The following is a 23,290-nucleotide window of genomic DNA, read 5'->3' on the forward strand; positions in this document are numbered from 1 at the left end:
CTTTTTTTTTTTTTTTTTTTCCACAGAATGTTTCTGGTCTCCTGCCCAATATATCAAAATGGTTTGTGACTGAACTGTGTGACCGTTCAGGAATGTTCTGTTAAACTGTGCCCCCTCACAAGGTTCTCTCAAGAATGTTCTGCAACTCCGCCCCCCGCTTCATTGAGCATGCTCGCCTACCCTGTAGATCCCTATAGAAGGAGGCCCTCATTTCTGATAGAACACTCAGACTTCTCTGGGCCCACCAGGCCATGCTAGTGTAATAGAAGGCTTATCTCCACCTCTTCAACTGACCATCAGATTCTCCAGTCTTCAGAGAGAGCTCAGCTGCGCCTCAGAGTTATGCACAGAGCTGCTCCATTATGCTCCATTCCCACACTGTCACTAAACAGAACCTAAAAAGTGGCCATTGTTCCTCACACAGACAAACACATTCAAAATTATCTTCTGACTTTGACAACTCATCCTTCAGCAAAACACAAAACTGGAAGCAAAAATGAGAATAAATTCCAAGTATTTGAAAGAAGCATTCAAAATCAAAGTGATAAAATCCAGAAACCCAAAGAACCTCCATGAAGTTGTGCTCTGTTATTACTATAGTGTGGAACTGAGAAAAAGAAAGAATCCTCTTAACTCCCTAAAAACGAGGCCAAGGAAATAATCTTTAGACTGAGCGAGAGTCTAGTAAGTTAAACAGCGGCCCCCAGAAGAGGTATGCTCAAGTCCTAATCCCTGGGACATAGGAATGTGGCCTAATTTGGCAAAGGGGCCTTTGCAGATGTCATGAAATGAAAGATCTTGAGGTGACAGGAGCTAACCTCACCGCCATCTCGTAACCGGTGTCCTACCAGAGGGAGCGAGGAGATCAGAGACACAGAGACCCGGGAGGACAGGAGGCGACGACCAGGCAGAGACCAGGCCCAGGGCCTCTGCACCAGGAACTGCCAGCAGCTACCGGAAGCTGGAAGCGATTCTCTTCGGTGCCCCCGCCGCATCGAGTACTTACTTCCACAGTGCCGCGGGCTCTCCCGGGGCCGGGCTGAGCCTGGTGCACGCTGAAGTACCCGCGTGTTAATGTAGCAGGGGTCATCAAAGAGATCCGCCCCACACGGGAGTCTCAGCGCGGTGCCATCTCGCTGGGCCAGGACCCCCGGCTCGCGGGCGTCACCTGCAGTGACCAGCAGGGAGCAGCGCGTTATGTTACCTTCCTGCTTGTGGGCAGCTCCTCGGTTAGGAGAGAATGCCAGGGAGCCGGGAGCCACACCCTCCCCGCTTGGGGACAGACAGCGGGCAGACAGGAGGTGGGGCCAGCCCTGAACAGGGCCAGGAGCCAGGCAAAGGCATCTGTCACCCTGAACTTGAGCACTGACTTTTCCACCCCTTTTGGAGAACTCATCACTTTTAATTCAAAGTCTCCCTGTGCGTTAGTCATTAAACATAAATGAATAAAGAGAGTCAAGTTCCTAGAGTCGGAAGTCTGTTCCGGACACGGTCTCTTGCCAAGCTCAGCCTTGCTCTGACGTCTGGCATTTCATTCTGTGATCCAGAGGACAGGACGCTCCCCTGAGCTATCTGCTCCCCCGCCTCCTCTCTCCTTCCTCACTGAGTGGGTGGGGGGGCGGTGGGAGGAGGGCTGTTTAAACTAAATCTGATCAGATTTCCCAGAGACTTACAGGCCCTACCAGCGTCCACCCTGCACCCTCCTCCATCTCTCCCAGCCCCTGCACCAAGCCTCCACTGGCCGACACGCCTGGCCTCGGGATGGCATCTTACACACTGTTTTTCCAACTTCCCTGGGCCTCTCTGAACTTGGCTTCTGGCAGCCGGGGAAGTCAGTAGCCCAGAGAGCCAGACCGGGTGAGGCCTCTGCTGCCCAGACAGTATGCGCTGAGCCTTGGACACCACTGCAGGAGTCACCGGGCTCTCACTTCGGCCACAAAATATCCCAGGTTTGCCCTACATCTGGGCTGCCCCACGAGGCCCGCTTCGCCCCCACTGCCCTGCGCCTGGCACACACGGTGTGGATGGTGTGTTGGCTTCAGGGGTGAGCCAGTGCACCTAGGGTCTGAGCTACAGGACCAGCGGGAGGGGCCGCCCCATGCCCCGCTGTGAGCAGCTCCGGGCCCTCCTCTGGCGAGGGAACAGTGCTTAGGTTCCTCGGCATCAGTGTGGAAGCCCGAGAGGACCCCGGGTAGGGAAGCCCAGCAGAAGACTCTTTCCTGTCCCCTCCACATGCAGGATATCAGAGAGGGGAGTGGGTTATCTGTGTATTTTGCAACATATGACAGTTTCCACTTTGCTGCATTACATGCACCTGTGAGATTCGTCACCCACTTTGGCCTGTCGCCGTCACAAATGTAATGTGGCTGGAAGATCACCGCCCAGAAGCCAAGGACTGAAGAGAGGCCTTTTGCTCTCGCACTAGCGCCTCCTCTGCTGCATCATTGTAATGGAGAGGTTCAAATGCATCTCTAGACCCTACATTTGTTTTATTTTTTAAAAAGAGAGACTTTCTCGCAGCCCACTCCTCCACCCGGGTATGAACAGCCACACCCAGGCGGGGCGGCCATGTTGTAAACACTCATTTTCCCACTTCCCTGGGCCGCTCTGAACTTGGTTTCCAGCAAAGAAAGTCGGTGGCCCAGAGAGCCAGGCCGGGTCAGGCCCACACAGCCCGCTCCAGGAACACGATGGAGTTACGAACAGGCACGAGCTCAGCAGATGCAGGCTCTGGCCTCTAAAGGCATGATTTCCAAGACTGAGAAGTAGATTTATGTTTATCTTCATCAGTAAATATCCAGGGACCTGAGCTGTTATCTCATAATAGCACCAGCTGTTCTGGTTAGTAAGACTTTTAAATGTTTATCTCAACTCCAACTCTAAACTGTCCATACTTATATGTATGATGGAATAATCATTTATTTAGAGTACCAGCAATCAACCATTTACTGAAAGAGGAATATGACCAAAGATGCTCGCAGGGGGCGAAGAGGTCCATTTCCACACAGCGGTCAGTAGCTAAGTCTTGGAAGTGGCCTATGTGTCCATCAGCAGAAGAGTGGATAAAGAAAACGTGGCCTTTAATACAGTGGAGCACTACGCTGCCGTGAAGAAGGTAAACTGGAGTCACTTGTAGGAAATGGATGCACTTTGAGACCATAATATTAAGTGAAATGGGTCAGATGCACAAGCTTAAATATCACATCACTTCTTTTATATGAGAAGCCCAAAATATCAGTAATTTAAAGAGCAAAAGAAAAGATAGACATTAGAAAATAAAGAGATAAACTTTTAGCAAGTGGGAAGAGGATGTTGAGATGGAGAGAGGGGAAGAGAAGAGGGAAGGGAGTAGGAAAAGCAGCGCGATGTGTTTTGTGATGTACCTGCTCCCCACAATGAATGTGATCAGGCACTGTAAGCGTGCACCAACAGAACACAACTAATAAAGCCATGTATCTGTCTAGAAGAGGTCTGCTTCCATACCCTACAGACCTGAGTTCAAATTCCTGTGCCCTCCCTCATTGTCCTAGTGACCTATGCTCTCTCTGTAGGACAGTGCTCACACTGCCCCATAAGACAGGCTGTTGGGGAGACGCAGGACAGTCAACAAACGAGCCCCAGGGCCAGCCCACCCAGGCACCTTGCTGAGAGTGCTTCCCTGAACCCGGCCTCCTCTCCTCTCTCTCTTACCACCTGGGTCTTCCTTCACTGTGCTGCTCTGGACTCACTCCTACCTGAAGCCCTGTGGGAAAGGCCACTGTGGGCTGCACATGTCTGCTGCCCTTCTGGAGGCCCCGGGAGGAAGCGCAGCCCAACTGGGTCTTCTGTTTGCAGAGCCTAGTGAGGGTAAGTGGCCGCCAGGAAGACATCTGTCAGCGGAGTGAACAGACTGCTCTCTCTCTGCAGACTCCATCCACCCAGCCTTCAGCACTGGGTGCTGACCCTCTGCACCTCACCAAGCCTCTCCTGATCCCCAGGGCTGCACCAAAGCAGCGGCGTCTACACCCAGTCGCTCTACAGCTGCCGCGGGTTCTTTCTGTTACAGACATGCGCTCACACGTGAGCCGGTGCTGGTGTCCTCAGCTTTTGAGCCAGGCTCCCCACCCCTTATCCACACTGAAAATCCTTCTAAGCTGCAGTGTGTGGGTGCTGAAAGTCCGGCCCACGCCAGCCAATGCACATCTCAGAGCCCTTCCAGTGCTGTGTCCTGTGGGTTGCAGAGCGTTTGCAAGCCCTGGGATTTGCAGGAATGTAGCACTGCTTTGACTTCAAATATCAACATTTCCATTTATCATGACTATCAGGGGAATATAATTCAATTTGTCCTTGTCACGCCTTTATCTATTAAATACACCTAACTCCTCCAACAAGTAGAAGCCTACTGCAATAGGTACAATACGTCCAGAATCCAAGTGTTCAGTCAATATTTCAATAAATAAGCCAACCTCACTGAAAATATTTGCATGGTGGCTCCTGAATGCTTGCGTATGACCCTCTGGCAGAAGCCATAAAATCTATGCATTTATTTTTCTGGCAACTGGCTGATTCACTCCCAGTCAGGAATCTCAGGTCACTTCAGGCAGGAGCCCCAATGTAGGGGTGTTTGGAGATGAAGGGACACTGCAGCGGGGACCCCTCTTGACTCAACAGAGGGACATCTGTGACAGTCTCGGCTGGGACCCGATTGGCACGTAGGCCCTGCAGTGCCATGGGACAGCCAGCTGGGGACTCATTCTCAACGGCAGACACCATCTGTCACCTGCTCGAGGTCCGGCACAGTTCCCAGGGAGGGTCATGACCACAGAGCCACCATGGAGGAAGGCAGTGTGCAACAGAGTATTTATGGTATTTTTCGTAACAAAATACACATCTATGCTCCAGTGTAAGCAGACTGGAAGGGTACAATCGAGTGCGCTTGCTGGCTTATGGAGGAAGTAAATTCTACAGATTGAACTGTAACTGTGAAGTCTGCTCATGGTTGGACCTGCCTTGGGTGGCTGAGGGCAGATTTACAGCGCATAAAGGGTAAGAGGCAGGTTGTTGGTTTAAAGAAGAAACATAGCCAAGAAAACCTGAAGCAAGGAGGATTCTACAAGAAAAATCCCGAATAAGATGGAAACGATGCCTGCATATCCATTCCCTGCTTCATAAATTCATCCTTTCAGAGGAAGAATGCTTTAACAATGTAAAAAACTAAATCAAGATGAGAACTCTGAGGAACAGAGGAAACCATGGCCCTATCCGGTGGCAGGCTTGTGACTCAGCAGGCACTGAGTTCCCTTTAGAGCGGGCGGCAGAGGACAGGAAGACAGCCCGGAGAGGAGGGCCGAGCGCTAAGGGAGCTAGAGCGGGCTTCCCTTTGGGCTGCACATTGTGTCCTGCCCGTCTAGGAGCTGGCTCTGGCTCATGGAGTGCACGCACGGCCCCTGACTGCCCACTGGCCTGCAGGTGTTCTTTTGTCCCCTTTGCTGACATGGAATAAGGTTTTAACCACGGCAGATCTGACAGGCATCCGTTTTCCTATTTGCTTACTGTCCACTCTTCCTGCAAGGGGAGCAGACAGAGCAGCCTCCCAGGGATGGCGCTGCCATGCTGTCACCACGGTGAAGGACCGCCGCGAACAAGGCGGGTGACACCAGAGTGAGGAAGAGCTGTGGGCCTCACACGCTTGCGCCCCAAGCCCCCAGGGAAGCCTGCAGCCAAAAGATGCCAGCTTTTGTCCCATATACACCTGGCTTTTCGGGGTGTCGAGAGCCAGGGCCACACACATTCACATCACCCAAAAGGCAGGGAAGGGTGACAGATAGCGACTGCACGTGCCTACCTGCGGTCCTGCTTTGTTCCGGGCAGTTCTCATATACACTGCTGCACTTGGAGTTCCCAGGCTGCAAGGAAAACAAACTGTGAGGCAGTTACAGGCATTTCCAGGGATGTTAAAAAGACACTCGTGAATTCCCAGGCAAACAAAGAAGACCTCTTCACTACGGCACAGAACCATCCCACAGCTCAGACACTGCAGTGCAGGTGGGAGGGCACCTGCCTTTCAGTCCTGCTTAGGGCTGCAGAGGCGGCTGGACTGGGGGCTCAAGGAAGCCGCTGCCTACACCCTCAGCTTCCTCCCCGCACTGAGGAGGCCCCGCTCAGGTCCAGCCGTTTCCATACACACTCCCAGGAGCCAGCCGCCACCCCACACTGAGCTGACACACTTGGGAGCCTCACTCCACCGAGGCTCCGAGATCTGTGCCAGGCTCAATTCCCGTTCTTGGATCTCACCCATCAGAGGCTTCAGTCCCAGCACGGAGCTGCTCCCCCGGCTCAGGCACCCCGGAGCAGGGCAGGGCGCAGGAAGCTTTCTGGGATGGGGCTGCCTGGCAGGGCTGCAGGGCCGAGACTGACACAGGAAGGGGCTTGCAGCATCTTCAGGCCAAGTGGGGACTAGAACTTGGGAAAGTGCCGCCAAAATGAATTCAGCATTTCAGTAAATTCCCAAGATATTTTCTTTTTCTTTTTGTCTTTCTTTCTTTTTGGTACTGGGGATCGAACTTGGGTCCTTGCGCTTGTGAGGAAGGCACCAGACCCACTGAGCTAAATCCCCAGCCCTCCCAAGATATTTTCATGGTAGGATCATAGGTCTTGAAGACTAAGTTAATACAGAGCCCTCAAATGTGAGAAAGGTGATGGATTAGCAAAAGCGTGGCCATGCCACTCCTAGACAGGAATAAATCAGGAGAGGAACAGAGCACGGAGTCGAAGAGAACACGCCAAGCTCAACCCCGACATAAATCATCAGTGGGCTGCAGTGTAGCCGGTCAACGGGAGAGGCAGGTAAGGTGGAGAAGGCAAGGACGCGTGTACCGGGCTGGGCAGACCCTGCAGGGGCTTCCAGGGCGCCGGGATGGGCTGTGGCTTCTCAGGGAGGGGATGGAGGAGTAACTGATGACACCAGGAGAAGACGCACAACTCACTTTGAAAAGTACGTGTCCAAAGTGAGACGGACCAGTATCTTTCCAAAAAATTAAAAGAATCATACCACAGCGATATGCGCCCACTTGTATTTATAGCAGCACGGTTTGAACAGCTAAAACTTGGAAACGACCCAACGGCCCATCAACTGGAGAATGGATAAAGAGATGTGCGTTTTTTAAAAAATATAAAATGGAGTACTACTCAGCCATAAAGAATGAGAAACTAAGAAAAATACAAGAAAATGAAATAATGAAAACAAAGTTTTTGTAAATAGGGAGGGGTGGAAGGGGTGAAGGGAGGGCAGGGGAATGGGGAAAAATAAGAACCAAGGTAAGTCATGTAAAGGTGCAAGATCCCAGTGGTGAATGTAACTGTACTGTAGACCTAAAAAGTACCAATAAACTCATTGAGAAAAAGAATGAGAAACTACAGTCATTTATAGCTAAATGGATACGCAGTGAGTGAAATAAATAGGACACACATGTGTAAATAACAAATAGTTTCTCTGGTGTGAAAAACTAAAAGTGTAAATAAGGCCCAATTGCACAATTGATAATATGAAATAGGAAGAAAGGTGCTAAAGGAGTAAGGAAGGGGACAGGAAAGAAGGCAAAAGAAAAAACGTGAGAAAAGGGAAAAATGGAAACAAAGTTTTTGTAAATAGGGAAGAGTGGAGGGGGTGAAAGGAGGGCTGGGAAATGGGGAAAAAAAGAAGAACCAAGATGCATCATGTAAAGGTACAGATCCCGATGATGCATGTAACTGTGCTGTAGACCTAAAATGCACCAATAAACTTCATGAAAAATAAAAGTAAGATGGATTACAGATGACAAACGTCACCATATGTGACAGGTGCACAGCAACGTGTTCTTGTAGAATGCAGAGGGCAAGCGTGTGAGGGCTCACTGCATAATTCACTTTTTCTATCTGAAAAATGTTCACACAATGTTGGAGGAAGGAATCAAAAGAAAGAGACAAGGAAGAATAAAAGAAGGAAAAGAGGAAGGGAGGGAGGGAAAAGAAGAGCAGTAACTGAAGACACGGGAAGACTCTGACAGAAGAGATCTCAAAAGAAGGCAGCCAACAGATGGGGACCCTTGTAGACAGACGCAGGAAACAGCAAGCAGGGAGACAGAGTTAGCAAACAACTGCTGACCACAGGGAAAGTCATTTCTATCAAGCTGTTAAGAGGAGTCGGGTCTCAAAAGCACAGGGCGGTGAAGCGATGAAAGCACAGCTGTGGGCCCTGGAGAGTCTGCGTGAAAGGAAGGTGAGAAGGAGGCAGGCGTGGCCGGCCAGGCGGAGGGGCCCGCGCTCCCCGTAGGAGAGGGAAAGAGCAGATGGGCACAATGAGTATCGGCGGGCAGAGGCGATACTCCCTCCTCCCAAGCGGCGGGAGGGGCTCGTGGCCCAGCTGTGCAGACAGCTGCTGAGGGACAGCACGGAGGATGCGGCTGGGAAGTGGGGAGCTGCCAACGACGTGGGGTCACCCAGCTGGCCCACAGAGGAGACCTGTGAGCCTGGGAGTCAAAGTGATCCAGACAGACTCCCCTCTGGCCACACAGGGGAGGACGGTCGGCGTTCTCTAAGCTAGCGATGGATACCCTGGGCAGAACCCCACGGCCGCCTCTGGAAGCACCCAGACCTTTCTTACCAAGTAGCACAGCTTTTCACAGCGGATGGGGCAGTACGCTGGCGTCTGCTGCGGGCTCTGCACTCGGATCCGAACATCCGACACGCCGCCTGCCGGTGGCTGCTTGCCTGGGATCTCATTGTAATATTCAGGATCTTCTCCCTCCTCCAGGGCAGGGCTGTCAATCTGCACCTCGTCACTGCAGGGAAAAAGCGTCAGCAGGAGATGGGGCCAGAGTTCAGATGCAAATCACCCTGAAAATCTCCACATCCTACGCAGTGTCAAACACCTGGGCCCACGCAGCCTGCGCTGTGGCTCAGGTTTCTGTAGAAAAGTGGAATCGTCCCACAAGCGCATTCTGCGTTGCCCCAGTGATGAACAGTAATAACAATGACAATATCAATAATAATGAATTCCCTCAATGTAAGTCATTTCTGTCACAGGGTCATTAAAAAGCAAAGACTTCCTGGGAACCTCCGGCACACTTGCAACTCTTGCACTTAGGATATGTTTTACTCAACGAAAATGTACAGACTGTTGTTTGGGTAGAGGTCCTGGTCCAGTGGATAAGAGCTCTGAGCAGCAATCTGGTCTGCCCAATGCTAGCTGAGTGTAGGGCATTCACACTGGAATATGAGGGGCCAGTGTAGCAAGTGGGAGATTTATGTAAGCAGTGAATTGGCTTTGAAACTGAAACAAGGTTGAAAAAAGAAAACAAATGGACTTTTCTTCCAAACTGAGGTTAGTACAAGTTTCTTACAAAATCGATCAATCAAAGCATTTTGGAACCAGCTGATTCTATGGACAGTTCACATGTTCGGTTGGGTTCAGGACAAGTGAACAGAAAGGCAGCACCAAGACCCAAGTGTCCTGGGGGAAACTCAGCACCAAACCTTCCAGTAACTCCCTCCCCCGCTGCCTCGACCACCTCCTAAAGACAGGTCTCTGAACCACACAAAATGACTAATGGGGAAATGCATTTTATTTTATTTTATTTTTTGTTGTTTTGGTTTTTTTAGACAGGGTCTCCCTATGCAGTTCAGGCTGGCCTTGAACTCACTATGTAGCCCAGGCTTGCCTCCAACTCACAGCGATCCTCCTGCCTCAGCCTCCCAAGAGCTGAGATTACAGGTATGCACCACGAGGCCCAGCTAGACAGTGTACTTGGAAGTGCCCGGGGCTTCATTTCTCAGACGATGCTGAGCGGTGGCCCCCGCAGCTGTGGACTGCACAGTGGTGGGGGCTGAGTCGCTTGGAGAGGGGCAGCTTTCACCACACACTTCCTGTGCTTAGCCAGGTGCCCGGGTCAGGCCGTGCCCTCCACCTGCCAGGTTGGTGGGAGCTGCTCCACTCACCTGAACCAGCGCGAGGCAGGGGTTTCTACCACAGACACTCGATTCTTCAGATTCTGCTCTTTGTTTTGGGCTTTGCTTTTTTGTTTTTACCAATACAGAAAAGCAAATCTGAGATCTGTAGATGCTTCATATAATTCCAATTCACAGCTCTGTGTTAACACTAGAGAAACAGGGCTGATCTCTTCTCGCTCTTAGTGTCTCCTTTAACTCAGCTACAAGGCAACAGGAAGTATCTGGGCAGATCTGAACAGAAGGCCCAGGCAAGACAACTCCAAGTTCAACCCCAGCCTGGGCAACTTCACCAAAATAAAAAAGAACTGGAGATGTAGCTCAGTTTGAAGGCTCTGCCTTCAATCCCCAGTACCACACACACACACAAATAAAAAATGGAAGAAAAATAAGTGTCACTATTATTTTGAACTGAAACTGCATCTATATGTAAAAAAAAAAATCCCAATTACATCAGTCTGTTTTAAAACATCATATTAACTTTCAAATGTATATGGAGGGCAAGTCAAATAATTACAGAACTTTTGACTGACCTTTCACAAGAAATATTCAGAGAAGGATTTTTCAAGTACTGTTTGAATCGGAGTTCAAAAGCCTGCCCGATGGTACTTATGACACCCTGAGCCATTCCGTTGCGGCATTCCAGTATGTGGCATGCTGTGAGAGATATACAAAAAATATTATAATAAATTGTCAGTTAGAGAAGGTTATTCAAAGTCAAAATGCTTCCAAAACTTGATTGGTATTGAATAAAAGGAAGCAAGTTTTCAAACTCTGCTAAGTTTTGACATGCTATAAAGAATACCTCATTCTGCATATGAATCAGTGAGAAAAAACACATTCCAATTTTACATCTAAATACCTCCAAACACAAATGCTGGTCTTGAGGCGGGTCCACTTTTACCCAAGCGGACTGCCGGACTAATGACGAAGCTAATATCTATGTGCTTGCTTCTGAATTCCATGCAGAAGATCTTAGGGCAGCAGTCTGATAGGCAGATGGCTTGAGGTCTCATCTTTGCCAGGTGCATTGCAGAAGACTAAAACAAGATAACTTTCCAAGCCTGCCCCCATATTGGGATGAGCTGCTGGGGAAGGATGGGATTTTAGAAAACCCCTTCCTCCCATCACCCTTTGCCCACCATTGCTACCCTACGGCCATGATAAGTATGGGCTCCTCCGAAGCCAAATGAAGAATGATCCCCAGTGTACATGAACGCCAAAATTTGGTAAGGATGTTAAAGTCTTTATTAGAGCTTTCTCTGAGACACAGCCTCTGGAAAGAGGCTAGTTTTCACACGTAAAACAGACAAGTGGTAGGGGCAGCCAACAGAATCTCCAAATCTCATGAGTTAGCCAGTCTGCTGCCACTATGTGAAAATAAGAACTTATGTGTATGAACTGTGAGTTAATCTCCTCTCTCTTCACACCACTCTTAACTTTATGAGGATGTGATGTACACCTAGGGCCTGGCACTAAAAAGACTGCATTGACTGAAATTCATAAGAATGACTTTAGAAAGAGTCCTAAAATTACATTAAGATAGAGGGAAAATTTTTAAACATAAACAATTTATTTTATGTATTGAAGGGCGGGGAAAAGCTTGGTAATGGTTCTTTATAAATAAGAATTGTTATAAAGCTTTTTTTGGCTATACTTTCAGAATACAGAAGAGAAAAAAGGTGATGGGCCTAAAGGAGTGCATAGGGCATTAAATGCTAGAGAAAGCATGTTGGGTCTTGGAATTTCAAAATGAACACTGGTAAAAAATTCAAGGAGAGGCGAGCTTGCTACCTTGGTGAAATGGTTTAATGGTGTTAAGGTGGAAGCATGATTGTGTGCTTTGCATTGTCTTAGAAAGGATAACATTCATTTAAGGAAAAGGTGACCCATTCCCATCTGACAGGATCGGTGGGCTGGTAAAGAAGAGGCTGTAGTGGAACCTGTGGCCATGTTTCACAGGCTTATGTTGTTAACCATCTCAAGGAATCTCAGATGTTCTTATTTAAGAATTAAGGTGACCTTTATTTAAAGGATTTATGTCTCAGTACTCTTGGGAGGGACGTGCACTGGCCTCATACACAGAGACTTACAAAGGGTACTTGGAGATGAATTCTCTAACTGAAGCAAAAGGAGTCCTGTTACCTTGCATGAAAAGTTTATTCACTTGAATTCTTTTGGTTGTAATCTCACACACTAGTCCATGTAAAAGTCAAACCAAAACTAGAAATTCCATCAAAATGGACATAATTTGGGTAATTTTACTTTTTCTTAGGGTTAAGAAGATGCTGAGATATAAAGATGAGGGAGATACTGAGTGAGAGAGGTAGGAGATTCAAGAATGAATAAAAAAATAAGAAAAAAACTGTACCTCCAGTGAAAGAAATGAGATGTTTAAAAGTGGACCTTAAAAAAAGTCAGTGCAAAGATTCAGAGCTGAGTTCCAGTTGCAGCTGTGCCCACCACATGTCGCTCCACGGCCAGGGCTTCACCCACCAAGACAACACCTGGAGGACTAGAGAGGTCCCCTTTGCTTTATGGAGTCCCCAGACTTTCCCAATCACAGCAGCTGCAACCCTCTAAGAACAGGACAAGGTGTGCGGGCCCACAGGAAGATCGAATCAACAAAACACGCCAGCCACCCTCCGTCACTTCTGACACACTTCTAAAGTTTCCATGTGCTCGACTTCTCCGATTCTGATTCCTGGATATTTTGGTCCTGCCTACCCAAGGGCTGATTCTACCAACGTAATTTTCTACTTTGCTTTGGACAACCCTGTTACTGACATATTGCTTTTTGAGAAGACTGAACAGAAAGAACACAATAAAACAGCAGTGGTGCCTGTGTCCCCCCTTAAAGAGGTGACATCAGACAGACAGCTGTCCCTGGGCAGATTCCCTGTCTCACTACCTGCAGGGAGACTTGGGCAGTGCTTTTGCTGCCACTGGCAGTCACACTGCTCTTTGAAAATGATCTTTAGTAGTACGTGAAAAGTTAGTGAATATTTAAAACTGTTCCAATTAATTACAGTAAAAGGCACACTGCCGTGAATCCTCCTCAGAATCCTGCTTCTCCCTTCGAACACACTCATCCCATCATTCTGGCCTCTTTCTGCAGCAGCTCTGGAGTCTTTTTTCCTGAGTGTCTTCAGCTGTGCTGTCATGGCTGCCTCCATGTCCTGAACTGATTCAAAATGTTTACCTCTCATGGGCATTTGGACTTTGAAGAAGACCCAGAAGTCACACGGCGCTGGATCTGGTGAATAAGGTGGACAAGAACACACCCCAGTGCTTTTAGGAGCCTGTCCTTCCACTGGACGGGCCTTGGCGGCTGCACCCGCTGTATTTTCTGATAACATCTTATAAAGACACTCATAGAAGAGGACTTCCAGAACCACTTCAGAGAGTGGCAAAACTGATGGATAAATGTGTTTCGAGTAAAGGGGGGAGGATTTTGAGGGGAATTCATGCAATGTGTCTTTTACTGTAATAAATTTTTAAAATTTAAACATAAACCACACATTTTGATCACCCTTGTTCAGTATGAGACTTTCCAGTATCTCCAAGAACTCAGCCAGGAATTCCTTGATCTTCAGCTAAAAAGAAGAAAGAAAGAAAAGTATCTAAAAAGCCCCAAATATGTGCTCACTTCAGCAGCACATATATTAAAAAGCCCTAAATCCCCCACAAAAACAGCCTGATTTCAGTCACCTGATAACTTTGCCAGAAGTCCAAGCTTTGCTCCCCTATCTGGAGTCAGATCTGGATCTGTTTTACTGGCGGGGTAGCCAGTCGGACCAACAGCGCTAGCTGCCTGTGGGAACCAGATGTTACGCGAAGTAAGATTTAAAAGTGTCCTTGAGTCATATTCCGTCTTTTTCATTTTCATTTGATTTCCTAGCTGGGCGTTTGCAGATGAGAGGATGAGAATTATTCTTACAGGCAACAGGGTCCTTTTCACTACTTTCGCTTGTTTTGAATAGACCCAATTCTTTGTTTTGTTAGAAATAGAATTCAAACACTTAGTTTCTCGTGTCAGCCAGCAGATGGCGCCGAGGTACTGAGACGAGGCGCGCGCCTCAGGGAGGCAGCAGAGCCGGCTCAGAGAGCGCAGAGGCAGTAGTGAGAGGCCGCTGACCAAAGTGACCAGCACAGTGGAGCGTGTGCCTTGTAACAGTAACAGGCACTCGCGAGGGTCCATGGGTTTTTAAGCTGTCTTCAGAGACTCGGAACTATAGCTCTCCCATACAAGATCGCTCAGGGGCGCTGGGGCCTCTCCAGACTAAATTCAGAGAAAATGTTAAAACCTGCCCCATGCTTGTCAAAAGTGAGAACGTGGGTTTCCTCGTCTACGCCGAGTACAGGGGAGGTGGTGTTAGTCACTAAGCGAGCCCCAAACATCCCCACGCGAACTTGCCTTTCCTACAAAAGAAGCCTTCTGTGGAACAAAGACTTCGCTGAAGGGTCCCAGCCGCGATGGCAAAAAGTGACAGGTGCCTTGCTTGCAAGGCACGAATGCAAAAAGTGAATCCAACACCAAGAAATGCGGACGATTCGGGGTCACACACGCAGCTGGCCTGCACCCGCCCCCACTTCCCTCCACCCTATCAAAGGGCCCCTCTCTGCAACCGCCTGGCTCCGCGGCCTTTTCTCGCCTTTGCTCCTCCTCCCTTTCCAGCGCTGACCACTCCCACAGCTTCTCGGAGAAATCCGCTCTCCTCCTTGTGGAATGTTCGTCCGGATTCTTCCTTTCCGCCTCTGGACCGCTCTAGGTACTAAAGCACCAGGCCTCTTCGACTTTTCCCACTCCCTGAAACCCTGCTCCTCCTCCTCCTCTTTCAGGATTTCTCCTTTAGCGATCTCACCCTTAGGGCAAAGAAGCTGCTGCTTTCCCAAGCCTGCACCTGCAGTCTTGATTCTCATTTTCACTTTCTCTCCTTTGCTTTCCTCTAATTTAAAGCTTCCTTGGGGGCCTCTCCTCCCTGCCACCCCCGCATCCATGAACCAAGCTCCCCGGGGCATGTGGTAACATCGCCTTTCCAGGGTCACTGTTTTTATTCAAGAATTTAGAATTTACAACTTTTTTCTTTAATATAACAAATATTCATTGTAAGACTTTCAGAAAATAAAAGAGGCATTAAAAAGAAATAAACATTCCATGAAATCTCACTATCCACAGACAACTACTATTAACAATTCGGCCTGTGTTTTCCAGCCTTGAATCTGCATGTACCTACCACCCAGAATTCCCCCAGAGCCCCTGCTACAGGTACTGCTCCATGTCCAAGTGCTTTTTGCACTTAATAGGGTTGTAAACGTTTTCCCCTACACTGTTCCTTATTTTTCTAAACTAGTCTTACTATTGCTGCATAGTAATACAAGCTGCGGTTTCACTGAAATGACTTTGTATTTATGGGTACGGAATTAACTTCACTTGTGCTATCACATTAAACGACACACAACAGTGTATGCTTGAATCTTTGTGCATACTCTAAATGCTTCCACACAACTGAAACTGACAGCTTAAAAGATGCTTACATTTTTAAGACTTGGATCCAAATTGTCAAATTGCTCTGCAAAATGTTTGAATCTATGTTCTAATCAGCAGCGTTTAAAAAGCACTACTCTAAACCACATCTTACTGGGGTTTGAAATTTGGAGGCGGAATGTGACGTCTAATGATAACTTGTGTGTCTTGTGTGTAGTGAGGCTAAACCTGTGTTAAGAGCATGCAGCTTCGCACAGGGATTTGTGTAACAAGATGAACGAGCAGGGACGTGGGCACAGGAAAAGGAGGAACAGGTGATGGGGAGAAAACAAACTTTTAAATCCGAGAAAATCGACCCATGGATCTAACTATCTGTCTACTCCGAGAGACTGTTTTCTTAAAGAAAGAAGAGATAAAGGAAGAAAGAAAAGGATGCTTTCTGTGCCACCTGTTACTCAGCCCAACAGCACCAGGGTGACCTCGTTCCCACTTACAGGACGGAGAAGTCGAGGTTTGCAGACATGAAAGGATCAGCCTGATGCTGAGGGAAATGGTGACAAGATTATCATTCCAACCCAGTCCTTCCGACTTCAGTGTGGGGAGTGGCTAAGGGAGAAACTGGACCCCTGTTATGGTTGTTTCTGTCCTCAAAATCCCCACGGGTCCCCTTCAAGCAGCTCAGCTCTGACAAACGGCCCAGGTCCCAAAGAGGAGCTTTCCCGGGGACTGTGCTGCCTCTTCACGTTCTCTGCCCACTTCCGCTCAGACACACGGATCCTTCCTGGCTTTGTGACCGCTGCCCGCTCTTCGTTACTCAGCCTAGTGTGACCTGCCTTTAGTGGAGCCTTTCTTGGTGGCTTTGATCTGTTCGCTCCTCTCCGCCTACTAAGGCTGCGTCCCTTCAGCAGGCACTGCTGAGCACCCACCACGCTGGCAGCTGGTGGTCCCCACTTCATTTCTGACGCCCACAACCCTCTGCCTCGGAGGATCTCCCTGCTTCAGGTTTCCTCCTGCATCCGCCCTCTGCGCCCTGCTGCCAGATCCACCGTCCTAAAGCTCTGCTTTGTCAACCGCTCTCTCCACCCATGGCCTGCACAATTCAGTCCCTACTCACCGCTCTTTCCCGTCCAGACCTGTTTTCTTCCTTCGCATACACACATCCTGCCATTTAGTGTGCACTACCCTGTGCTTCCCAGCGTGCCAGGTGTGTTTCCACCTCTTTGACTTTGGGCTTTTTCAATTTCCAAATCCCAGGCCATGTTCACCGATATGTGGGGGCAAACTCCATCCCTGGGGTGGCAGAGGTCACAACTAACAGGCTAGTTAAGGACGAGAATGACCTGTAGTCCACTCCCTAAAAGCAGTCTGAATTTTCCAGAGACAGGGATGGGAACTGGTACCAACCATGTCTGCTCAGAGATCTGATTACCTGAGAGACCTCAGGCCCCTGACCCGTAGCATGGCGGGCCATGAGTTTCTCAGGCAACCTGGCTAAGTCCCAGGATGAGAATCTACTCAATAACTCCATTCACTCACTCATTCAACAGACAAAGCAGCTTCTGTGCATCACCTAGGCGCTAGGCATCGTGACGAGTGCTTGGAAATGACAGTGAGTAGAAGAAACAGGCTTAGGGGGCTGGGGATTTAGCTCAGTGGTTCTGCCGCCTGCTTTGCAAGCGCAAGGTCCTGAGTTCGATCCCCGGTACCAAAAAAAAAGAGAGTGAGAGAGAGAGAGAGAAATAGGCTTGGACTTGAGATTTTAGCTTAGTAGAAAGGGCACATCACACATACTGGCACATGCAAAAAGCAAGTGGGCAAGTGAATAAAATAACAAAAATGTGAGGTTCCCAGAAAGAGAAACCATATTCTGCTGCAGCAGGAGGTCCGTGGTGCAGCGGTCAAAGGTCTCTCAGAGGCAACATAGCACTCTAGTGATACACGTGACTCTTCATATTAAAAATAAATGCTTAGTATTTTTTAAAAGTTGACATACAATAGCTCTTAAGAAAAATCTAGAAGTTGCTTTCCATACCTCGTTGATTAACTGGATCTTTAGCTACGTAGGCAACATAATCTGTAGTATCCTATAAAAAAAAAGGAAAATGATCACATTTAAAATGGACTGTACCACGGAGAGACAGGAACATATTTAGAACATGACACTGAAGCAAGGACTTAACTGTGAGTGTTTCTGTTTAAAGAGGAAAGCACTGCAGGAAGAGGCACAATATGTACTATTCAGTTGAACAGAATTGTAGAGTCCACATTCTTTGCCCGTTAGGGAAAAACTCCGAAGATGAAAACTGAAGAAGCAGGGCTGGGACATAGCCAGAGGTAAATTCACTTGTCGGGAGTGTGTGAAGCCCTGGGTTCAATCCGCAGCACCGGGGCACCTCAGTTTATGAACCTGATTCTTTCCACGCTTCTGGCTACAAACCGAGTTGGAGGCAAATTGAATCAGAGTCACTGGTTAGATTTAACATTGGCCTTAAGGGGTAATCTGAGTCGGTTCTTCTCCAGTTTGGTTTATGCCCAGAACTGGGGAGAGAACGGAGTCTGTGAACCAAGGTACCACTGCACCACCCAAGAAAATGGGGGCTGAGGATGCAGCTCAGAGGCAGAGAGCTTGTGTAGCACAGCAAGGCCCTGGGTTCAGTCCCCTCTGAAACTTAAAAGCAGGCTCTGTCATTAGGAACCAAAGAGAATGCAGATATAAGGTCATATTCTTTTTAAGTGGCTAGGGACTATGACTCTCTTCACGTTGGAAATTGAAGTTTTGGGGACTACACAATCACAAAGGTGTCTTAAATTAGGATGTGGCATTATGATCTTTATTATCCAAACAGAAAATGAGCTGAAGGAGACCGGTTGGGTTTTATGGTCATTCATGTACATGTATGTGTGCAGGCGTAGGTAACTTAAGGAATAAGAAGGTAAAATAGAATGTATTTATATGATCGATATGGAGAGAAAAAAAAAGGGTTTTTTTAAAGAGGATTTATGAAAAGCAGTTCAAAGGAGATCTGCTGCTGACTTTGTTAAACCCAACAGGAGCCCCTTGGTAATTTCAGCTTTGACTGAAAACAGTAAGCTGATGAATGATAGGTTTTAATAATTCAAGATGCTTTTTGTTATCTCAGTTCTCAGAAAAAAAAACACAATGCCATTTGGAGAATGGAAGTTAAGACTCTCCAGAGGGAAGAAGCAATCAACTGGCAGGAAACAGGGGCTCAGTTTGTCAGGCCCTCAAGGCTGAGCACTCCGTAACCCAGTGAGTCACCCAGGAAGCAGATCCAGGTGAGGCAGCACTTCTCAGGTCCTTTTTAAAAATAACACACACGTGAGCAAATTTCTCACACGAAAAGAAACGTGGGGCTCTTCTGAGTCAATAAAGATATGAACTTGGAAGCAAGGCTATAGTCGCTGCCAGCTTCACCACCCCAAGGTAGAGGAAGCGGAGCCTGAGTGAGAAGCGGAGCTGGGCCGGGGACGGCCAGGAAGAGGCTGCGGGCCCTGTGGGCCTCAGTCTCATCTTCAACACGGTCTCCACCATTTTAACAGTTTTAAAGTTCTGTGACTGGGAGAATTTAGAGGATGCTTAAAAGGAAAGCAGAAATAGTAGTCAAAAGGATGAGAAAACGTACTTAATATTTGAATGCTCGAAAATTCTGCATTTTTGAAATAAAGTATTTAGAGTTGCAGAAGCATTTCCAAGTTGTCTTCAAGGCTGGCAGAAGGAAAATGAACTGTCTTTGAGAAGAGAGTCGAGGTGCGGGTGAGCATAGGGCACCGGTAAAGAACAAAGTTGAATACTTACGAACTCTGGAGGAAATCTGGCAGAAAGCAGCCGATACATTGGGCCCCAGGGACTTACAACTAACCCAGCCTCTTAGCCTTCGCAACTCGTTAGCTGTGAGGCTGGAAATCAGCCTAGTGCCCGTCCTAGGCAAACATGGGCACGCGCTGGAAACAGTTCTGTGACTCTCTGCGAGGCCCTGGGCTAGTGCTTCACACACACGGTCTCACTGATCCTCGCAACCCTGTCGGGAGATAGGAACCCTCCTGCAGACGAAGACGCTGAACCTCAGAGTGCAGTGAGTGGGGTGTCCCTCACTCTAGCGCCTCTGCACAGGAGGGTGAAGCTCCACAGTGCGCGCATGGGGGGGGTGGGTCTGATGCCAAGGCTTGCAGTGGATCCAGACGACTATTTTAATGTCAATCAACAGGCCTTCTCTCCAGCACAGAGAACCCAGAGGTTCCATTCAACTTGGCAGATACACATTTTTCCACAGTGGCTACTATTTGTTCAGTGTTCACTATTTGTTCCCGGTAGGGAACTAAAACCCTGGATGAAGAACTAAAACCCTAAAGGCACAGGAAGACAGCATGAAAAGCCTTAGGGTTCTGGAGGACAATGCCATAAACCACGCAGAGAGTGCTTAGAGAAGGTCAGGGTTTAGGTATCAACTCTAAAATGACAGCAGCCTTGGAAACTTCAATGCAAACACAGGTAAGCATTTATCAAGCTACACTTCCAGTGCATTACTTGAAGTCTCTGAGAAAAGTATCTTGAGTCCCTTCAAGTTAGCTAGTTCCTAAGCTCTAATGGCTTAGGAGGAGAAAAAAACGATGTTTTTCAGCTTGGACCCAGTGAAACCTCCCAACACCCACCCCTTGGTGTCACCGTTGAGGCCAGATGGCAAGGCTGGATAGATCAGAGCCCAGACCCAGTCCACAATGAGCCATCTCCTGAGGCAGGGGAAGAGAGCTGTTAACCATTTGGTCTACTTGTATTTGGTAGCATTGAGGAACTAACACCATAGTCACTGGAAAATAACTACGTGCAAGGCAGAGAGGTGAGGAAGCCGTGAAGCTTAGAGAAAGCGCAGTACCCCATAAGAACAAACAAATAAATAAAAACAATAACTTGAAATCTTTGGGGGGTACCGGGGACCAAACCCAGGGCCCTGCTCTTGCAAGGCAGGCACAGTGCCACTGAGCTAAATCCCCAGCCCCTTGAAATCTTGTAAAGGCATTTTCTCATATGTTTCAAAGAAGTCCTGAAGGTAGGCTGTCCAGGGCTGAATGCCTAAATACTTTGAGTGACTTGGTAGCCAACGTGAAGACAAGTCATTTTTGAAGCGTTTCTAACGATGGTCTAGTTTAAATAGCACTCAGCTATACAATTTACACACAAAGTTTCATCCATGTGCAAGTGAAGGGATTTGTTCAACTTGTTTAGAAGCCAGTGATGAAGCAATGATCACCCAGAATAACTTCAGAAGTCTTATTTTCTTCTGGGACCTAGTTATTCTTCATTTTAAATATTTTGCATATAGTTCACAATACGTGAAAACATTCTAGTGATATCAGATGGAAGACTGAGGTTTTTCCCACCCTTCATACATGTTTTAGGTTTCTCTGTCACATGTCTCATCATTTGTGACTCTAAATTTTACTCACCAATAATAAGTAAGAAACTGAATATAATGGAAAGAAAAATCACCTATTAGACTGGATGTTATGGCTCATTCCTGAAGGATATAGTGGTGAATAATTTTTTGCAGAAAAGAAGATGATACATTCTGTATAAAACAAGTCTACACACCTTCTCTAATGTTTTCTGGTATCACTAACGTTCTAACATCGTAAAAGTCACTCTGCCCTCTTCTAGCCTTCCGCGTGTTTACAGACACAAAATGGCTCCTAGTGTTGCAGAAGAGAAAAACTGTCCTTCCACTCCCTCAGTGGAAACATTTGTTTTTTGTTCAGACACAGGCTCCCCAGCTTGAATGCCCCTCTCTGAAACAATCCCTCTAGTGCAGAGACAATGAAGGACAGAGTCAAGGGATGACATCCAGTTTGCAGGGTGGGAAACGGAGTCCTGCACAATGTGTGGCAATGAGCACCGTACGGCCTCTTGGTAGAGAGGAACTGAAGTTCTCTCTCCACAGCCGATGGCCCCTCTGTGGGCTTCTACACACTCAGCTGCTCATTCTCGATTAAGCTGAGTCGCCGTAGCTGCCATGGCTGGGTGGCAAATTGGCTTCCCCTTATATACCAAGTCCGATTAATTAGTAGAGTCTACACGGAACTGTGTGCTGGGAAGAATTCTGAGGACTGGCAACACTTGCTACTCATGACGTGGATGTTTGTTATCAGTAAGAAGCTTAGCAAGTGACAGCACCATGGCTAACGACACAATGCAATGCTGTTAATTCACCTACTAATCCAAGTGCTATTAAACTCATTCTTTCAATTATTATAAAAAAAGAACTTTTATACATGCATACTTACAGGGTCCCCTCCAGAAGCAAATGAAATTGATTGCATATGATGATTTGCAATGATCTGAAAAATATAAAACAAATTAAATATATATATAATGACTTGTTACTATTCCTCTTACAGTCTAATAGTAATAGACCTATATTTGTTTGGTTGTTTTTTGGGTTTTTTTTTTTTTTTTGCCCTCTTATCCCTTTGGGAACCACCCACCCACACTCTCTGATAATTTTTTTGGTTTTTTTTTGGAGCCTTTCACGGGTCCAATATGCATTCTGCACTGAGCTCCAACCCCACCTCTCATTTAAACCCTAAGGTTCAGAAGGGTTTGACAGGCCCCTCTCACTGCCCTTCCCCACCCTGGGGACCTAGATCTAACCAGTCAAAAAACACCATCTCTCTGGATACAGATGAGCCAGACAATGCTTTAAGGGAGGAGCTCAGATAGGTAACAGGAAAGAAAGCATTCTCTATGCTGCTAAGGACCATCTGAGCCCCAAGTTTCTGGGGTCTATCTTTAGCCACAAAATAAGGCTTTCTCTCTGAAAAACACCAAAGCTGAGAGTTAAAAACAGAAAAACAAAACAAAAAACAAAAAACGTGTGGTGGTAACATCTCTTCCATCACTTTAATCAGTGGATTTCCCATTTATATATTCACTTTTCTGTGTCTTTTTAAGGCATTGATTCAGCCTAAGGCACTAACCTTTAGACTTCTAGTATGAAGACAAGAAAAGTGAAATGAATTATTTAGCCAAGAAGATTGTCTCTTTTACTTGAGATCCTGGTTTCCTTGTTTAGAAACCACAGTGTAATGATCAATTTGCAGAAATTACTTTTTGTACTGTTTTAATAAAGGTTCATTAATAACTGTGCCCTAGTGATTAGTCCTGTTTTCAGAACTTCATGGCAGAGTCTACTAAAGCTGCATATATAAGATGACCAAGCAATTCTACTCCTCGATGCATATCCAAAATCTGTGTAACAAAAGATATTAAGAAAGACAGTAACTGCCCTGCTTACAATGGCCCTAAACCAGAAACAATCCCAATTATGATCTCTGTGATAATCAAATAGTGGACTATCACATATGGAACAAATATTTTGTTGAGCAAATAAAGGCAAAGACAATGAGTATGTACTGCAGTTTATTTACATTCATAAACAGGCAAAATTATTTCACCAAATTTGAAGTCAAGATAGTGGTTATTTCTGGGCACAGGAAGAGGGAGAAAGAGGATTTCTGGGATGCTGCAAATGGTACATCTGGATGAGGGTAGGGGACCCAAATACATTCATTTTGTGATAATTACACTACCCACACATTTGTGCATTTTCTATCTTCGTATTTCAGTAAAACAAAATCCACATATAAAGATCAGTGTCATTCCTCCATGTCAACAACAGCCAATTAGACCCTTTATGTGGGGGGGCATCTGGTAAGAATATACCTAAGTATTAAAATAAAAACCATGCAGATCTTTTTAGAAAACTTCACTGAAGGGTATAAATAAGACCAGTAAATAGAAAGACCAGTAAAAAAACTTTTTAAATA

At 47.1% G+C, this 23,290-nt stretch overlaps 1 protein-coding gene across 4 annotated transcripts in view; it reads right to left on the minus strand.

Moving 5' to 3' along the window:
- The window catches only part of Shc4 (SHC adaptor protein 4), a 117,024-nt gene that overhangs the window by 16,250 nt on the left and 77,484 nt on the right, over positions 1-23,290 (minus strand). For 3 of the 4 annotated variants that reach the window (XM_033765215.1, XM_033765217.1, XM_033765216.1), the window contains exons 5-10: positions 21,749-21,802; positions 17,484-17,535; positions 10,497-10,620; positions 8,621-8,798; positions 5,825-5,885; positions 1,007-1,168 (exon numbers count right to left, since the gene is read on the minus strand). In XM_033765215.1, the coding sequence (XP_033621106.1) occupies positions 1,007-1,168; positions 5,825-5,885; positions 8,621-8,798; positions 10,497-10,620; positions 17,484-17,535; positions 21,749-21,802 (631 nt within the window). The remainder of the gene's footprint in view (positions 1-1,006; positions 1,169-5,824; positions 5,886-8,620; positions 8,799-10,496; positions 10,621-17,483; positions 17,536-21,748; positions 21,803-23,290) is intronic. The other variant, XM_033765218.1, reaches the window with a different exon arrangement.

The sequence above is a fragment of the Fukomys damarensis genome, unplaced genomic scaffold, assembly GCF_012274545.1.
Source record: "Fukomys damarensis isolate Sample0158 unplaced genomic scaffold, DMR_v1.0_HiC HiC_scaffold_17, whole genome shotgun sequence".
NCBI lineage: Eukaryota > Metazoa > Chordata > Mammalia > Rodentia > Bathyergidae > Fukomys > Fukomys damarensis.